Below are 20,563 nucleotides of genomic sequence, written 5' to 3'. Positions count from 1 at the left end.
AATGAATGTTTTTTACGTTTTATTTTTTTAAAAGATTTTTAAGTTTTTTTATTTTGTTATTATTTTATGGCCGAGTTTTTTTTAAAATTAATTTTTTTTTATGAGTTGAGGGACATTTTTAAATAAAAAATGATATATAAAAGAAAATAAAAATATTTAAGGATGAAGAAGTTTAAAAGAATTTTTTGTTTAATTTAATTTTATTAGATATTTGAATTATTAATTAGGAATTACCTTTTGTTTTCTTAAAAGAAAGCTATTTTTTTTAGAAAATATTATTCCTAAACATTGGATTTTCTGAATTTCTTTTATTAATTTCATCTTTTATTTTAAATCAATAATTATATTTTCTTTACTATATAATTAAATAAAAAAAGTCATTGAGTCACAAGTTTACGCAGATTTATCCAAATCCTGAAAAAAATCTTAACGTGGAGGGAATTTGTTTTATTTTATATATATATATATATATATATATATATATATATATATATATATATATATAATATATTTTTAAAAAATGATTCAATGTAGCGCTGAAAGTAACCTTTTACAACTCCTATAAATAAAAAAGAAAAATAATCGGAATGATAGAAGCGAGTTAGGGTTTTATCTGCCTACTTGCTAAGTCTTCATTACACTTGATTGTCTAAAAACAAGAACGAAAATAAAAGAGTGGAAAACAGAATGGAGTCAAAGGGAGGTGAAGCTGCTAGAATCCTCAGCGAAATTGAAACATTAAAGGCTACGAGGAGCGACTTAGACAATCGAATTTCTGCTCTCGAAGCTCAGCTCCGTCACTTGAATTTTGAGAAAAACAACGTTTCCTGTCCTTTAATATCCACCGGCTTCGGTCACGGATTATCACCTGATATGATATACCGTTACAGTCGCCAGCTGCTGCTCCCCTCTTTCGGAGTTCAAGGTTCTCTTTATGTATAATATGTTGTTCTTAAATTCAAACTACATTCCTTGTCAGAATTAATGTTTTTTTTTTTTTTTTCTCTTTGAGATTCAGGTCAGTCAAATCTGTTGAAGTCTTCGATTTTAGTAGTTGGAGCCGGAGGGTTGGGTTCGCCTGCGCTGTTATATCTTGCAGCTTGTGGTGTTGGTATTGAGTCAGTCTTCCTCTTCTTAGAATTAAATTTTCATTTATCACCAGCAGTGACTAGTTGCAAAGTACTTATGCTTGATTTACGCTTTAGCTGGTGTAACATTATACTGTACTAGTTTATCTAGAAAAAAAAAAAAACTAGCAAAAAAGTGGTTTGGTAGGAGGTTGGGAGCATGGGGGAGGGAAAGGGATTGTTACTCAATCATGGAGTTGAATATGGTAAATTTTGCTTTCTGTGTCTAAATGATTTTCTTGCCCAAATTATTGAAGTTGGTTTCTCAATTTGTAGCATCTTCTATGGAAAGTCATGAAGATGGTTCTCTTTTATCATCTGGGGTGGGCATCAAATGGGTCTTTTAGCGGATTGATATATATGTCTCTGTGTTTATATCATGATTTCAATATATATTTCTTAAGTAGTTGATTGGTCCAAGTTAAGTCCTAACACATTTTGGCCCTGTTTGGCATTGAGTCCAACTGCGCTTATGAATTTTTTTTTGGATTGTTTTGATATGCAAATATCAAAAATGAATTTTTAAAAAATTAATAAAAATATTATTTTGATGCATTTCCAAGCAAAAAGAACTTTGAAAAGCAACCTCTACCACATTTTCAAACAATATGCTATTGCAGTGCTTCTTATTTCCCTTTGCTTCCTATTTGTTAATGCTCTGTGTTTTTCTTTGTAGGTCAATTAGGTGTTGTTGACCATGATGTTGTTGAGCTGAATAATATGCACAGGCAGGTACAAAGCTGGAAACGTTTGCGTTGAAAATCATTTTATTGTTTCATAAGTAGTTACAAGAAAAATCTAAGCTATGTTATTTTTCAGATGAGGGGAGGGTGTTTGCAGTGCTAAAGTGCCAATGTCTATGACTCCATTCTTATACCATCAGTATTATTTCGGTTTATAAATGTTATTTTGCAAAGACAACATAAAGACTTTGTAGTTAGGATAGTAAAGGAATGAAAATAGAGTTCTCTGCATTTTCTCATGCAGTTATTGTGCATGGGTGTCAAACAAAGTCGCTATCTTGGAGCTCTAATCATTCCATCATTCCATAAGTCATCTAATAAATTTTCCTCATATTTGTGTTTTCATTAGTTATTTCTCTAGAAATTTTATTCAACTTACTTCTATAGTTATTTGTTGTGCTTAGGTTATACACACAGAAGCGTATATTGGTCAGCCAAAAGTGAAATCTGCTGCTGCTGCCTGTCGCTTGTATGTGTACATTTTGGATTATCTGTCTACTTCTATTAATTGATTTCAAGTTCCATAGCTAATATTTGATCTCAAGCTGCAAGTCTAGTAAAAAAAATTAATAAAACAACTTTGTACTTGTATTGCGAGTGATGAATTCATTCTCGTCAATCGAGCCTTAGAAGTTCCAGTTCCTATTTTTAATGCTATTGTTTTACTCCTGTTCAATATTTGTTTTTTGAAGGATCAATTCTACAATTCAAATTGTGGAACACCAAGAAGCTTTACGCACATCCAATGCTTTGGAAATTCTGAGCCAGTATCCTTGAAATGATAAATCCAAATTACAGCTTCTCTCCATAATTAACATTTAAAAAAGAAACTCAGCCAGAATTGTAGTTTCCATAACTGCCAACTTTGTTAGATATGACATAATAGTAGATGCAACAGACAATGCTCCAAGTCGATACATGATCAGTGATTGTTGTGTGGTTTTGGGGAAGGTAAATACTAAATTGTTATCTTGAAGTGTTTTTCATTTCTTTTCTTTTTCCTTTTTAATTCCTCGAAGTGTGTGCTTGTTTAAATCACTGCACAAAAGACTATAATCTGAATTTAAAACATTGAGTACGAAAATATTTTCTATTGTGGAATAATTTGGACTTGATTCAAGTGATATGTAGGTTATTTTGTTACACTAAACACTGTAACTTTGTAATAACAATAAAACATTGATGTAATTAAATATTACTTCCTAGAGGCAGGGTTGTTCTGGTTTATGCTAAAACTGAGTCGTGACGTTGTGTATTGCACTGAAACTTGTGTTGTCAGCTTTTCTGCATATAGATATGCTCTGGCATGTATGTGTGCATTACAGATTGAAACATTGATCTATTGTTGTCTCATTTTTCATTTTGAGCGTTAATCACATTCCATTTATCTACATGCAGCCACTTGTTTCAGGTGCTGCATTGGGATTGGAAGGGCAGGTATGTTATGCAGCTGTCGTATTCTTTCTAAAGCATACAAGAAAACCTATAATGGTTCACTTACAATTGTAATGTTCAGTGCTTTAAATATTCTGTGAAAACTCCAATTATAATTCTGTGTAAATTTGTTGTTTAGCTCACAGTCTACAATCACAACAGAGGTCCATGCTATAGATGCCTTTTTCCTACTCCTCCACCTACAACTGCATGTCAAAGATGTGCTGATAGTGGAGTTCTTGGAGTGGGTATGTCAATAAGTCCTTATTACCGAGGTTGAGCTAGTTTTAAATTCTTGTCTAATGCCATATGTTTATATGTCATCACTAGCTTAGTTCATTAGGGAATTTTAGGTTGATGCATTATGTGTTGGAGTATGATAAGAGCCATTGCCAGTGGAAGATTTTTTCTAGATCCTATAGAAATTCATTTTTATTCCAATATGCCTATTATTATGATAGAATTTTGTGCATATTAGAAAACCTCTGCTCTTGTTTAGTTGTCATTCAGCTAAAGAGAGCATAGATGCATTTGTTTGATGTTTATATTATTCTGCTCATTCTGCTGATAGACTTGTACACTTTGATAATAGATGAGTGCATGTGACTCCTGGTGATTTGTTTAAATTGCAGTGCCTGGCATCATAGGCTGTCTCCAAGCATTAGAGGCCATTAAAATTGCAAGTGCTGTTGGGGAACCACTATCAGAACGGATGCTTCTTTTTGATGCATTGTCAGCTCGAATTCGTATTGTATAGTCCATCCTTATCTTTAAAAGCTATTTTAAGTGGCTAATGATGCTCTATTGAAGTGATTAATTTACTCTATTGTTGAATGTTGCTTAGGTCAAGATCAGAGGTAGATCATTACAATGTGAAGTATGTGGAGAAAATTCAGCTTTCACCCAGCAACAATTTAAAGATTTTGATTATGAGAAGTTCACTCAGTCTCCATTGTCGGCGGTATTATTGCTTTTCCTTGCTTTATTTATTTATTTATTTATTTTTGTTTCCAACTTTAAATTGCTTAGATGCAATAACTTCCTCACATATTTCCTATTTCCAACCTTCAATGTTTGTTTAGAGGTCATGTAACCCAGAAGAGAAAAAAACCAGGGTTGTCTGGTATGATTTTTTGTTCTCAGATGTTTCTTGTTTATAGTTTGTGGAAACTATTTATTTTTCTAACAAAGATAAATGAAGGAAAAGTTATTATACAGACAAAATTTAATTTAATTTAAGAAATATAAATATGCATTATTAGTTAAAATATAAAAATGAATAATATTACATATTTGATTATAGTGATGAAATGGTGGCATGGCGGTGCTGGTAATGACTGATGTAATGCTAATAATAGTCATACCAAATTAATGGTAATTATTATATTATTTGTAGATAATGTTAATTGTGATGGCGGATAATGATATGATAGAAGTGACCATAATAAAATGACAATAACAGATTTTCATTAAATGTTTGTGAAGGTTATAGAGGTAATGATTATGGTGGTTGTGCTGGATTTAATGATATTGTTGGTTGGTAATACTAAAGGAGGTGGTAAAGTGACAATGAAAGTGATGGTTGTGGTGGCTGTAGTCGTGATGGTGATATTATGGTGGTGGTGGGGGCTATATATGTGGTGGTAGTGGTATGTTGTTTTTAAACCAAAATAGATAACACTATAACTTTTTGTTGTTTTTAAACTGTGCTTTAATTTTTAAAATTGTTCACAAGAAAAAAAGAAAAAAAAAAGAAAAAAAAAGAAGGAAACTATAGATATACCAAACAGCACCCAAGAATTGTTTTTGTTTTTATTTTCTTGCTTGCATTTTGTTTTGTTCTTATCTCAGAAAATCTAGTCATCTAATTGTAACAGATCTGTTCTATCGGTCTTTATCTACATGGCTAAAACATGAAGTTACCCTATTGGAAATTGGCCTCCTAAACTGAAAATTCTCATAGTTTGCCCCCCTCAACTAAAGTTTTATTGGATTCAGGTTTCTATTGATTACCCTCCCTTAAACTAATTGCAAAAGCTGAAGGCTGATTTGCTGACATGTAGCCACATCAGCCAAAGGTTGCTGGTAGTTGTTCATGGACGCCAAATTCTCAGGTCTTGATTCTAAGAAAATATCAGTTGAGGAGCAAAAGAAAGACCTTATTGTGGTGGGATCATTTTCAAAAATTAAAGGGATGCTGATTTTAGTTATTTAATATCGGTGATTTCTTAAGAAACAGAGTATTAATTGGCAACTATGTTCTAATGTATTCGATCGCGTAGAGGATTGTGTCCCACATTTTTCTTTCTTTCATGGAAATTATTGTTCTCTAGATGTAACAAGTCTTCCTAACTGAATGCAGGCTCCCTTGATGTTGAACCTGCTTCCAGAAGATCACAGGATACACAGCAGAGAGTTGAAAGAGAGAATTGTTAAAGGGGAGGCTCATGTGCTGGTAGACGTACGCCCTGCACACCACTTCAAGATTGTTTCTCTTCCGAATGCCGTGAACATCCCACTATCAAGTCTAGAGTCTAGGTTAGCTGAGATCTCATCAGCTTTAAAGGAAGAGGAAAAGCGGAAGCATGGTGGCTTTGAATCTGGTGCAAGTCTGTATGTGATATGCAGACGAGGTAATGATTCACAGAGGGCTGTTCAATTGTTGCACAAAGTGGGCTTCACTTCAGCCATAGATATAATTGGAGGCTTGGAGGCCTGGGCACGTGATGTCGATCCGAATATCCCTACATATTAGAAAACATTTTATTTTTTTTGCCATTATTTCTGTATGATTATGCTCATATTTTGACATAAATGGTTTGCCAAGAGAAGTTCTATCCAGCTATCAACTTCTCCCCTGCTGTTCGAATTAACATAAGCAGGGAAATATCATGACAAGCAGTGAACTTTAGTGAAAGGTAACTTCTTGGCAAATTCCACAAAATGTATTGGCACTCGAGTTTCTTATAATCTTTTAGTTTAAACTTTGTTCCAGCAACCTCATCATCATTCTCTCCATGCCATGTCAAGTTTTGGTAACAGAGTAGATGCGGTCATAGAACTCACTTCTGGTGTTGATTATAAGCTATGATTGGATGCTGTAGGGGTCGTGGAAGAGGCAGTCTTGGTCCTCAAAGAGAGTTGCTTGATGAGGATTTGTCGCAAGTTGTTACCATGCTGGAAGGCGGTCTTGACGATGAACGTAATTACGAAGAAACCCTTCTCAAGAAGCTGGACCCGTGCACGAGGTGGATTGGAGGAGCGATTGGTATAATGCCCTGAATCTAAGTGGGGTTGGAAGCAGACTCGAGGGTACTGATTTTCAAGAAAAGATGCATGAGGAAGATTATTCGGATTGGGAAGTTGGCTTGGAGAATTATTGTGTGGAAACCAAAGGGTGAAAATAAGGTGATGTTTGTGAGGCTAAAATTGAAATGCATTGTACTTTAATAATTGAAGGAAGTCGAAGAGCAATGTGCGCGTTAAGTAGAGGAAAATAAATCAAATAACCAAAAAAAATGAAAAAAAAATATATGATATTTGATTTGGATTCGATTTGAAACCTCTGAAATCATTCAAATCGAGCCGAGATAAACTAGTTTAGTTTAAACTTGTAATTTCAAAACTAGGCTAGTAAACTAGGTACAAGTGTTTTTTTTTTCAAACCCTAATCCCCTCTCACCTCCCTCTTAATTTCTTATCATTGATTTGGTGTAGGAATATATAACCCTTTTTTTGGGTTCAATTTTAACATCTATTTATCCATCCATAAAGTTTTGTAAATCACAAATCTAAAACCTTTGCTCTTTAGTTCCAAGATATATAATAATTAATATCCTAAAGTATAAGCATGTAAGGCATCCCATATAAATACATGCAACAATATAGTTAAAATCCTTTTCATATGCTAATCAATCAAGCAATTCATCCTCTCAAATTGTAATTCTCGCAGTTGACAATAACTAGATTTTTCACCACTACACAAATAACAAGAATTCATAACTTTATTGTTGTTTACATCTTATATTCATTCTATTTATTTGTATTGGATTTTGTTGCCTCTGTGCATGATAGTTTGAAGGGACAAAATCATCTATTGCGTCCCCCTTTTTAATTCTTGGGTTATTTCTTTTATTTTTCTTCATACTTATTCTTCTTTCTAATTTAACATCCAGTTGTGGTAGTTTTCCTATCGTTTCACCTGTCTTGATTCAAAAGGTATTTTTTTCATGTATTTAAAGTAATACAAAAAAAATAATATTCAAAAATATTATTTTCATGTATTTAAAGTAAAAAAAAATCTTGAAAAACAACCATTATCATACTTTCAAACACTATCTCAAGAAAAAAATGACAATGTTTGGCTTATTTACATTGGATTTTAGCAGCTTATTGATATTGTATTTTTATTGGAATATTGAAACGGATTATCTTGTAGCATGGATAATTGATTTTGTTTTAGTTTAAACAATAATTAATGGTTTTTTAGCTAGGAACTGACTCCTAAGTCAATTATTTTTCCTTTAATAAAATAAGTCTTAGGTGTGTTAGTATAAATAAAGCAACATCGTAATTGTATTTTTTTGGCATGCTCGATACAATAGTTTTAATACAAACTTTCTTTAACTTTTAGCAATTATTTTCACCTCTATGCTCATGTTTTCGGATCGCGTAATTTACTAGTTTTTTACAGCTTTATTTTTTTTTTATTACAAGCTTTTGATTTTTTTTATTAATTTCTTTCTTATAATTGCTAAAAGTTATAAGAAAGTTTGTATTAAAAACTATTGTATCGAGCATGCCAAAAAAATACAATTACGATGTTGCTACCCCATTAATTTTCAACTACAAAGACCCACAAAGCTGCTACCCCATTAATTTTTTGGTGCGTCATTTGTGGTCACAAGCCCCCAACTATGTGCTCTATGAATGAGTGGTAGCATGTGGCTACATGTGCTCTCTTTATTATGTTTGGCTCACACTCAAATTTTCTTGTACTAGTACTATTAGTAGATTTCAATGGATAAATCTTCTACTCATATGCAATGATTAAATTTGTCAAATCACCAACTCATCAAAAAAAAAAAAAAGGATCTTATCTACTATATGATATTAGACATATCCAAAAGAGATATTTTAAAAATCAAGTCAATATCTTATCATTTATGTATCTTAAAATATAACGATTTGAATCCAAGGGATTGTAGTGTGTGTGTATCCCTTGATTTGAATCAAGAGATTGTTGTTGTTGTTGTGTGTGTGTGTCTTGATTTAAATCACTTTATATGATGTAACAATGAAATGTATCTTCTTAAAAAATAAAAATTACATAAAAAACTCTTTTTATATATCTTCTCTCCTTGTTTTTACTCTGTTACAGGATTAGCCTCAAATTTCCTGGATAAAAAAAATCCAATTTTGGTAGAATATCTAAAAGAATTTTGTTTCAATTAAGTCTTTTAAGCACTCAGTATTTCTCAATTGATTTTTTGGTCTAGACTTTTCACAAACTTTTAATGAAAAATATCCAACTTTAAAAAAGAACAAAAAAAAAAAAGCATCATTTTATGGGAAAAAGGGGGTAGACTTCGATAGAACTCATTATCTATATAAAATTCTTAAATTGAAATCTAATTTTAGAAATAATCTACCAATAAGTGTCATTTTCAGAAACCACATCCAAAAGGTGTTTAAGCTTAGTTGAGTTTACATAGAGGATCCATAACAATTAAGATGAAAAACTAAGCTATAAATGATGAAATTACATCCATAACATTTAGGGATCAAACTAGCAATAATAGTTCAACGAGTGTCCTTGTGGTTTCTAAAAAAAAAAAAAAAAAACATTGTGTTCATGAGGTTGAGCCTGGCCATAAGCCAATAAATTAAGCCAGTTACAATGATTTATTTGGTTGAGACTAAATCCATGTTAATATATGTGTTTTTCTTACACTATCTTGGTATTCACAACTTCAAAAACATGTAAATCTCCATCTTTGTTTTCTTTCTCTTCAACATACGGCACTGACACATTCCTAGTTACAAACACCATTTCCTTATATCTTAAAGTTATAAGCCTCCCATTCACAGTAAACTTCAACCTTTGAGGTAAATTGGAGGCCACAACACCTCCACAGTGAATTCAGGAACATCCTAATAACATGTTATAATACGGTTGAATATCCAGTACTTTCAGCATCACTAGAAAAGTTGTAATCTAAATCCCATGGATATAAAAATCTAGAAACTCACAGTTAAATCAATATTTTCTAAAAAAGTTAAATTCAGGCTTGTGATTGAACTTAATATAATAATAACCTATACCGAGACACAAAAACTATAGAAACTGAACCCCACCTAACGTGATGCAAACACCTCCTAATATGCGCTAAAACTTTGAATAGTTTGCAACTTCATTCAATAAGAACCCGCCTTAGAGAATCAAAGCTATATGCAATGATCACTCCCATTTTACACTTATAAAAAGATGTGAATGATTAGTATAAAATCACAATGAAGTTGATTAATCCTTTAAAATGTTTACATGTTCAATCAAAAACTTAGTATGAGAATCACTTAACCACATAAAATATAAGAAGAATAATGATTTTTTTAATTAAAACAGTCTAAACTCTAAAAGTTTCTACAAATTTGAATATCTATACTAGAAAGAATTTTAAGTCTAATAGAATATCCCTCATAGATATAGATAAAACCTAATAAATAATAATAATAATCTATTGAAGCTAAATTTAAATAAATGCTCTAATATCTCTAAAAAATCCTAGTAAATAACTAAAAGATAAATAAATGCAATAGACAAAAACTAATTTAAATAAGATGAAAGTTGTTTTTGTAATTAATTAATAAAATCAAAGCCCAACTTCAAATATATGATTCTCTCTCATTTTAATGAATTAGAAGGAATGTTATATATCAATAGAAAGATATGGATGTTTGCTTTCCAATGCAAGTTTAATAGCATTAAAGTTATTTTTTTAGCTCAACTTATGACCAAAATAATAGTGAAAGGTCAAAAATTAGAAAATTTAAATCTACTTATTTTAATCTTTTGTAATGCCTGAATGTCCACAAATAGAGCATTCTTGAACATGAATTAAATTATTCAAGTCTTGCTCTTCATTATTTAATAGTTTCTTGAAGTTCAGTCTTGAAGAAGTCAATTGAAAGCCTATCTGAACCTTTTAGCCATAAGTTTTATCACTAGACTAATTGAAACCTGTAACAGATAATTAGTGTTGCTTGGATCACATAATTCCTTTTCTCATTGAAAGGATCCATTCTCAAATCATCACCTGTATCAAATAAAATAAGATTAAAAACATTGAATATAGCACTAACACCATAATCACCTGATAGATCCACTTTGTATAAACTGTCATTGATCCTTTTTATGATTTGAAAATGACTATCTTCTCGAGGCATCAATTTTGATCTTCTTTATTCAAAAAACCTTTCCTTCCTTATATTCACCTAATGTTGGGTTTCCTAAAACACACATATGTAGCGAAAACTATAAATTTAAAATATTTTCAAGAGTCCTAAGGATCTCGTTAGACATATCTAGAGTTGTTTAGGGTTTATGCAAACATTACCTGAAGATCGGATGTCCTTTTTAGTTTTGAATATTTGTTAAAAGGTAAGTTATCACAAACCACAAGTCATCCAAGTGTCTAATCTTTAACAATAATCCATACGAACCACCAATAATAAAAAAAATCTCCTAAACCCTTTTAGAAGATAAAAATTCTTATACCTTAGAGTGTTAGCTTTTTTATTTTACGTTTTATGTGTTTATGTACTGTACTTTTCTCACCTTAAGAAATAAGAGGCATAACTTTCTATTTATAGAAAAACCTAAAAATCTTATAAATGATAAAATATCAATTTTCCCCTTAAATAATATTGTTTGTTCTTAGATCAAGTATAATGTCTAGCAGCCTGTCATGATCCCCCAAATATTAGGAAAGTTATAAATAGCTAAATGGCATGAGTGTTTTATTGTAGCCTAATTCATAGTATAATGTGTCTTAGGCTATAGTAATATTATCTTTGTGCCCTTTTTTCCAAAACAATTAAGCCTCTTAGGTGGGGGTGTTGATGTCTTTTTTATTTTTTTTACATAGTAAAAATATCATTTTCCCTCAAAGTCAACAAAATATTGAATTGTTGACCAAGGACTTTCTTGACTTTGTATAAGTTTCTTGACAGTAAAAATACATATTTGCCCCTAGAGTCAAAAAATTATTGTGTTGCTAGATAATGTGTTTTGGGGTTTTTGAATTTTAATGTACAATGCAATTACATCTTTAACCTTGAAAAGGACATAAAATAAGCTTAGCATTTTGGGGGTATTTTTGTACTTTCATATGGGTATTTTGTGTAATTATCGGGGTCATAGAGGTATTTTTGTATTTTCATTTTTTTTGAATTTTTTTAATGCTTAAAGTTGTTGGAGCATGCTTGGCACGTCCTAACGCATGAGTGGCATATGTGCCATTCAGGCAGCAAATGTGATGACACTCAATGGACGTAAGTAGCCTTCCGCCCGTCTTCTTAGATGTGTCTTTGTGTCCTCCTTTCATTTGGAGTGGCATGTGGCAACTGACGATAGTCAAATTGTTGCTAGTGATCGTTTGATTTAATTTCCTTCTTTTCTCTCTTCTGATAGGTAATGTACATCATTATCCTTTTTGTTTCTTACTTTTCAATTTCAATCCTCAATCTATTAATTTCTTATTTTGTTTTTTTTTTATTTATAGAAGTTTTTATTCTTTTCAATTTAGTTCTTCAATTGCAATTTCTCATATGTTTGGTTTTTCATTTCAGTCCTTATTTTTTAAAATTTCTAAATTTTTTTTCTTGGTATTTTTATTGAATTTATTTCTTTCAATTTCATCATTCAATCAAATTTTTCTATTGTTTTTATTTTTTCAATTGACCCTCATTCTTTTGATTTTTTTTTCTTTTTATTAAAGTCATTTTGTAATTCAAATTAAACTCTCTAATTGAGAATTTTATCCCTCTAATTAATGTTTTTTCTCACCCTCATTTTTTTTTATATACTTTTGTGTATTAATTTTTTTTCTGGTTTCATCTTTTGACATTTAATTTTGTTGGGAATTCAGTTTCGTACAATTTTATTTTTTAGCATTAATTTTTTTTTAACATTAATTTTGTGATTATCTTTAAAGTTTTTTGTATAAGTTTATCTTGGTCTCATGATTTAGATTATGATTTTTGCATGTCTTTTTTTAATATAATTTTTTTTAGTTGTTCTATTTCTATTTTATTTTTCAAGGTATTATTCTAATTCATCTATAATGTTTTTTTTATATATATAAAAATGAAATTTAATTTTTAAAATTAAAAATAATCATTTTAAAAATTATGTTGTTGATGTGTTCGGCCTTGCGTAATATTTATTTATACCATGAGTTTATTCAGTTAATTGCTATTTGTGTTTTATTTTTTAAAGTCACGAGTTTTTTAGAATTTAGATTTATCTCTTATTTATTTAAATAAATAAGTTCATTAAATATATAATCAAATACATATCTCTTTTTATATTATAGAATATCTTGATCTTGCTTGCATAGACTTTTCAATTTACATTGTAAAATGTTTTTTTTATAATATATAAAAACATATTGAAGTAACTTTATATATATAAAGTTTATAATCCGCAGTGAATCGCGGATTAAACGGCTAGTTCTCGACTAAAATCATTCAATTACTGTTTATGTCAGGTTGGTAATAGCAGAGAGGGAATAGGGTTGCATGGAATGTGATGAAGCTCATGTTTACCATATGGAACCAGAGACCAAGGAAAAGCAAAAGCCCCTTAATTCTATCAAATCTAACGAGCAATGGCCCTTCTTTATGTTGAAATAATATTTAATTAATACTGAGAAAAAAAGGTTAGGGTCACATCAGTTACACAGATCCTTTAATCAGGGATTTGTAAAAGCAAAAGACCAGCCTTTAGGAGCAGAGCAATGGAAACAGCCCTCTCCAAATCACGTACTTAGTAGTTTCACCTCTCATAACACGAGAATTCATTTGTTTAGCCATGCAAGGAAAACATGAACCCTTCAAGTATCTGTGGGCGGCGAAGATCAAAACTGAATTGAACTATTATATATACTACCTTCATGTGTTTTGGGTGTGTGTCCAGTGCCTGCTTGTGCGTCTAAATCATGCGGTTCGGCAAAGCTGTAATTGCTATCTTGCTCGTATCCATGGTATCAAAGTTAACAGAAGGAAATTCAATGCTCGAAGAAGAGAACAACTTCACAACTGGCTCGTCAAAATCCCGATGGCTAAAGAAAGTAATGAACCATGGCCCACGACCGCGGCCCCCCGGGTGCCGGAGGACGCCGTGGATATGCAGAGAGGGACCGCATCCATCGTCAGCTCGAATGCGGTGTTGTAGAAACCAATGTCTTGATGTCTCTTCGGATGTTAGTAACTGCGGTTTCTGCGGAATTAGATGCCCGTTTGCTTGGCAATGTTGCCGCGGGTTCTGTGTTAATACAAATCGCAACCCGTTTAATTGTGGCCGGTGCGGGAACAGATGCCCCCGGAAGGTCCGGTGTGTTTATGGGATGTGTGGATACGCTCAGCCAGTTCCTCCACTACCATTTCCCTGATCCACCTATGACTCATCATCCCGGGGAAGTTCAGCCACCTTCAATAAGTGAAGATCTTAATTAATCGATCATTGTTGCTCAAAATGTTTTCGTAAGACCTTGAGTTCTTTTCTTTTTGTTTCTTTTCTTTTCTTTTCCAGTTGAATCTATATATGTTCTTGGTTAATCCGCTTGCCAGGACCATCCCTAAGGTCTTGTTGTGTTCATTCATGCATGTTGTGATTTCATTTTAAATTTCTTATATGTACGGTTTGTAACTTGCATTGATGCGTTCTCACATCTCACCAAATCAAAACATTAAGCTTCAAGCAGGCATGCGAAAGAAGCAAATAAAAGAAAAGAAAAACGAGGATGGATACCTTCTTTTCCAATGTTGATTTGATTATTAAAATGCAATTTCTATTTAATTAATCACTGCTAATTTGCAAGCTAGCAACAAAAAGTCATAATTCTTCCTATAAAACGGGGCACGAGTCTTGACAAAATTCTTAGTTTCCATTATAGAGGTTTATGATGATTTTTTTATTATTTATTTAACTAGTTTTTTTTCTATATTTCTTTAGATTTTATAAAATAATTTTTCATTTTTTAGTATTTTTATATTTTTAAAATTATTATTATTAATAGTTTATGGCTTGAGGGATATTTTCGACAAAAAAGGTAAAAAAATTATGTGAGAGAAAATATAAATATAAAAATACGTAGAGTGAAAAAATTCTTAGAAAGTAAATGAAAAAATACACCCAATATACAAGCAGAATGGATTAGATAATCCAAATTTTTTTATGATATTTGATAAGTAATAATTTAAAACAGCTATAAGTAGAATGATGATGATATGTTACAGTGTTATAGGAGCATTGGTTGTGACAAAAGTGCTCATGAAGAGATAGGATGATGGTAATAATGATGGTGGTGATTAAAATAATTAAATTATATTGTGAATGAGTTATTATATATATGAAAAATATAAAATATTTTATTAAACTTCAAAAGCTGAAACTAATTCAAACAAATGAAATAAACAAACACAAAACAATTAAAAAATATTTTAACCAAAACAAATTATACAATATATATAAGGAAACTGTCTTTTACTATAAAAATGATAATTTTATAATTGTTTTTTACTGTTATGTACTTTTTAAATTTTTAATTTTATGATCTCCTAATTTTTTACAAATTTAATTGAGTCCAAAACTTTATTTTTTTTAGTTTTTGATTTGAGAGATAAGAAAAAAAGTTTGATTTTGATGGAAGAGAAAAAAAAAATCTAAATTGAATTGATTCTGACAACAACATACATTAAGTTTAGTATCAATGGGTTACATTTAATAAGAAAAGTCTTATCAGGTGTTCTTTGGTTCTCCAATTGTCTAAGATGATATATTTGAAGCATGAGAAGGTTTTTTTTTTGTTGTAGATTAATTTTGTATTTTGTTTTTACTTTTTTTTTTGTTATTTGAAGTCATATACAAGTTTATTAAGGTATATGAAGTGTTTTGGTCAAAATTTGGGTTAATAATTGGTTGAAAATAAGTTTTTGAATTAAAATATCACCCCCTAATTTTTTTGAAAATTTAGGAAGAGGCAAGTAACACGTAGTCTGTTTTGCTTTTTTTTTTTTTTTCCAAAAACATTCTAGTATACACAACATCGTCTACCCTTTTAAAACTAAAAAAATATAAAAAGCCAACCAAAGCTCATGAGGGTCTAGGTTGAAAATCTAGCTAGCCTGATATTTTCAATGCTTAGGATCGTTGGTCCACCCAAGTCAAGCCCCTGCATTTAGGCTTTTTTTTCCATTATTTTTTTTATATTTTTTTTTTATCAATTTCATCATTTAATATTGATTTTTATTGAATTTTTTATAGGTGTTTTTTTAACACATTTTTATGATTTTTTTAATGTAATACAATTGAATCTTTACTTAGTTTTAGGATAAAATTTCAATGTTTTTTAGTTATGATATTAGAAGGCATTTTTTTCTGTGTAACCCTATATTTTTTCTTTAATTTTATTTAATTAATTTCTTAAGCATTTTTTTATTATCGTTTTATTAAATAAAACATTAGTTACAATAAACAAAGTTATTAAACATCATTGAACACATGGTTCATGTTGTAAAAAAAATTTCTTAATTTACATCTATCTCTCAATTTTACCAGTACAGTCTTTAATTTTTGTATATAATTTTCAATTTATTTAATTAAATAAATGCATCAATTTTCAATTTACTGTTAGAATTTTTTATGTCAAGAAACAAATTGAAAATGCCTAATTTTTTTTTTTTGTATTGAAAATATAAATTTAGGCAACCTAGAGGGGTTCAAAATATCTGGTACCATCTAAAGGTAATTTCCAATACTTCATTCTAGACAGTCTAATACTTGCAAATAGGTAAATTTAACTTTATGCAAACAGAAAAATCATTATTTGTGTGGGCCCACCATTAAGAAAGTCCGACAAGGTGGCCAAACCTTTTTAAATCTTTTTATGCATTTAGGTTTGAAAATACACAAATAACTCATACGTACCATTTTCTACACTTAGGTTTGAAAATACACAACAAACTCGATCGTCTAGCTAGTACAAAGATTAAAATTGAGTCGCCACTTGATAAAAACACTAACTACCGTTCAGAGTCAAATTATATTTGGAATTTAATTCAATTTTATATGTAATTTGAATTCAATTAATAATTTATTGTAATTTTTTATATTTGAAATAAAATATTAAATTACATAATTAGATTTAATTATACTATTTGAAATTCATGTAGAATTTTAATTGAATTAATAATTTTAATTGTTTTGCCCTTAATTCAGAAATCATTTTTTTTTTTGTTAAAAAACATCTTTTTTATTGTTAATATGAAAATAAAATCTATAAATTGTCTTATAATAAATCATGATGCAAGGTATGGTACAACATGCAATATTAATGTGCTTGATGTTGAAAATATTAGGAACAAATGATTGTTATTAACAAAAACATCATATTATTTCTTTTAGTAATAAAAGTCACAGGGATCTCGTTAGATAAATTTAGAGTTGTTTAAAGCCTATACAAAGATTACTTAAAGATCAAATGTTTTTTTTTGTTTTGAATAATTGCTTTAATATCGGGTTGTCGCAAACTATAAGTCATTCAATTGTATAATCTCTAATGGTAATCCATACGAACTACTAGTAAAAAAAATTCATAAACCATCTGAAGATAGAGGAATTGTTATGACTTTGAGAGCTAGCTCTTTCCTTTAGTGTTTTTCATAGGTTGTGTACTATATTGTTTACTATTTCAAAAATACAAGGTATAACATTCTATTTATAGAGAAACCTAAAAATCTTATAAATAAAATAAAAAATTCCATTGAATAATATCACATATTATTTCAAGTAAATTTTAGAATTCATTCAATCAAGATCATACTTGATTTTTCTAGATTAGAATTGTAATTTCTTATATTAATTACATTCTAGTCCCTTAAGTCACACCTTCATTAATCATTCGAGTATAATTTCTGACTAATAGTTTTTATATGTGTGGCCCATTAGGTTCCATAATAAGTAAGTCCAAATATAAATCATAATTTTAGATAAAATAGAATTAAATAAATTTATTTATTTATTATAAATTTAATAATTAATTGATTTATATTTGAAGATCAAGTATAATATCTAACAACCCGTCATGACCCTCAAATATTAGAAAAGTTATAGGTAGTTTTACTTAACCTTTTAGTGACAAGTTTCTTAATGTAATTTTATCTCTTCATTAATAATATTCTTGATTTAAACATTATACTATAGGGTGTGTCTACTGTATCAAATCGTATTTATTTTCAACACCATAGTCATTGATTCTTTAATAAGATTTGAAACTCTTTTCAAATCTTATTCCAATTTGTGTAAGGATTAATAATCAATACTATTTGAGAATATATAAAAAAAAAATTTAATTAACTTAGGGTGATGAATTATCTCTTGATTACTTAAATATCTTTTAATAATTCATGTTATACCCAATATATGCTCATTTGCTACCCTTGATTAAGAAAAAATATAGCATGATCAAAGCAAAATATTTTCTATATACGATAACTTAGTGATCTTAAATCTAAAAATCACTTACACAACTATCTTGTAAGCCTTTTCATAGATAAAAATAATTTCTTCATATAAAATTCTCATACAAGCTAGTTCATTGTATATGTCATCTAGCATGCACCTATATATTAGTTCTAAATATCCCTCATACCTCACATTATAAAAACGTCTACTTCATTTCATAAAGAAAAGAACATAATATGTAGTAGTTTCAATGACTCTAATTAATATCCTATCTTAATTGAGCATTAACCAGAAACATTTAAGAACAATGCTTTGATGCAATAGAAATTTCATAATTATAACAACTTTATAATTTCATTTACAAAATATTTTTATTCTAAGAACTTTATTTTTACTCTAAATTTATTAATTAAATATTTGATTAATATTAAAGATAAATAAGCTTTATTTATCCTTAAATATATTTACATGAATAAAATCAATATCACGTGTAACCAACTGATTAGATATAGGGCACATAAACTAACCAAGGTTGTTAATTTCGTTCCATTTCGTCCAGAATGGTTGAAACATTTTATACCAATTAAAAAAACAGAACAAAATAGAACAATTTTAATCTCATTTAAATCTCGGTCCGTTCTGGATTTTTTGGCTAAATTCCGTCCAGAATATTCTGGTTTCATTCCACATATTTCGTTTTGGTCTTGAAAAGTCATTGAATCAAATTGAACTTTGTTCAATTTAATTAATTAAATCATTCAAGTATAAAAAGCTCTTTTTCATTACTATTTTTCAATAACAATGATATTAATAATAATATTGAAAATTATTATTACTATTTTCATTAACAATGATATTAATTTTTTAAATTAGATTTATCACTAATATATATGATTTATATTCATGTTGGTTTTTTTTTTTTAAGTTTATACTTTGTAGGAATTTGAGCAAAACAAAGGATCCTTTAGATCCTATTAGCCTTGATAACATTGACCTAACTTTATATTTATTTAAGTTAAAACATTTTCATTTCATAATATTTTGATATTTTATTTAAGTTGAATTACTTTAATCTTAACTATTTAGAAATATTTTAAATTTTAAAATTATATTTGTTTGACATTGTGTTTGTATCACATAATTTATAATTAATTTATCTTGAATTTGAATTATGTTTGTTGAATATATATATATATATATATATATATATATATATATATATATATATGAATAGTACAACCCTAAAACGGAATGTTGAAACACTCTGAAACTGAAACATTCCATTCTAATTGAAAAAATAAAATACCTACCAAAACAGAATTGACAACCTTGAAACTAACACATGTAGCCATCAATATCAAAAGAAACTCCTGCAAATTCTTACTCAAGTCACATCTGTTTATAAGTTAGAAAAAATAATGATCCAATTTATTGCATGCAAAGCCAACAAATGCAATCTTCCTCTTGCTGGCACACATGAAGAAAGAACACAAGAAAGCTACAACAAATCAATAGACTTCAAGTTATGGCATGCTAGTATTTAAATTCAAGTGAAATATACACAAATGACTAAGCTAATTCATATTAAATCTCATGGACTGATTTTAACTCCATGTACGTCGATGAACAAAAATATGTTAGATTCATGGTTTATGATAATAAGCCATAAATATCTTTTAACTAATTAAGTTCATATACTGGACAACTATAATCGACATGCAACATAATTAACCCAGTGTATAGACCCTAGATGTTTAACTTAATGGAAGGAATACTTTTATTTTTATTTTTTTGTGTCCATGTTCCAAGTTAAAGAATTTTTGTTAAAGAATAATTCCTAATAAAGTTTTAACCCTAAGAGTGAGTGGATCCCAATATTAATTTGGTCTCAAATACATCCATTAACTATATTTTAAAACAAAGTTTTAACAATCCCCTACATGAATGGAAATTGTTTAATAAGTATATAAGGATTCAAAAATTCATAAAGAGAATGATTTGGTAGATAAATATATTAGGATAAGTCGCTTTTAGCTTTGAACCTTCCATAATGAAATATTATTAGATTTTCTTGGCTAAATAGTACACAAAATATCTTAAACTATTTATCTTTTTATGTAAACTAAGATAATATTACTCATATAATTCTCTACTTAGAGATTTCTTTTTATTCTCACATTTATGTTTATTTTGTTGCTAAAAATATATGGTTTCATGTGCTTTAGAGAAATTAACTCTTTTTTTTTTTTTGTAAATTCTTAAAGAAATTGCATATTTCTCACTCATGTATTTGATCTTTTTATTAAAAATATTATTCATACTTCAATTGATATATTAAAATACAAAAATCAATAAGAGCATACCTCATTCTTTATTACGCTACAACTAGCACTGTTTTCATCATAGAAATAGATAGGAAAACATTTTTTAGTGCTATTAAGATTGTTATATGGCTTTCTTTTTTCTTTGAACCTAGATCCTAGGATCTCTAATACATTAGGTAGGGTTACCAT

The 20,563-nt window shown here is 29.3% G+C and overlaps 1 protein-coding gene across 2 annotated transcripts; it reads left to right on the top strand.

Annotated features, from left to right (window-relative positions):
• Nucleotides 1-581: 581 nt before the first annotated feature.
• Nucleotides 582-6,302, top strand: LOC118056878 (adenylyltransferase and sulfurtransferase MOCS3). Of its 2 annotated transcripts, none has more exons than XM_035069291.2 (11): nt 582-925; nt 1,019-1,111; nt 1,804-1,859; nt 2,275-2,339; nt 2,563-2,637; nt 2,743-2,821; nt 3,269-3,307; nt 3,444-3,579; nt 3,937-4,055; nt 4,149-4,265; nt 5,667-6,302. In XM_035069291.2, the coding sequence occupies exons 1-11, from the start codon at nt 688-690 to the stop codon at nt 6,057-6,059; spliced, it is 1,410 nt and encodes a 469-aa protein (XP_034925182.1). In that variant the 5' UTR covers nt 582-687; the 3' UTR covers nt 6,060-6,302. The 2 variants fall into 2 exon arrangements, with proteins under 2 accessions (XP_034925182.1, XP_034925184.1); XM_035069293.2 differs by having other exon boundaries at nt 583-925; nt 3,444-3,552.
• Nucleotides 6,303-20,563: the final 14,261 nt, after the last annotated feature.

The sequence above is a fragment of the Populus alba genome, chromosome 1 (assembly GCF_005239225.2).
Source record: "Populus alba chromosome 1, ASM523922v2, whole genome shotgun sequence".
NCBI classification, from domain to species: domain Eukaryota; kingdom Viridiplantae; phylum Streptophyta; class Magnoliopsida; order Malpighiales; family Salicaceae; genus Populus; species Populus alba.
The sequence above is the reverse complement of the archived record's forward strand: the minus strand, read 5'-3'. Positions and strand labels throughout refer to the sequence as shown.

Coding starts and splice junctions, on each gene's coding strand:
- LOC118056878 (XM_035069291.2), top strand. CDS start 688: ATGGAGTCAAAGGGAGGTGAAGCTGCTAGAATCCTCAGCGAAATTGAA. Junction 2,340..2,562: donor GCTGCTGCTGCCTGTCGCTT/GTATGTGTACAT, acceptor TGTTTTTTGAAG/GATCAATTCTACAATTCAAA. Junction 4,266..5,666: donor CTCAGTCTCCATTGTCGGCG/GTATTATTGCTT, acceptor AACTGAATGCAG/GCTCCCTTGATGTTGAACCT.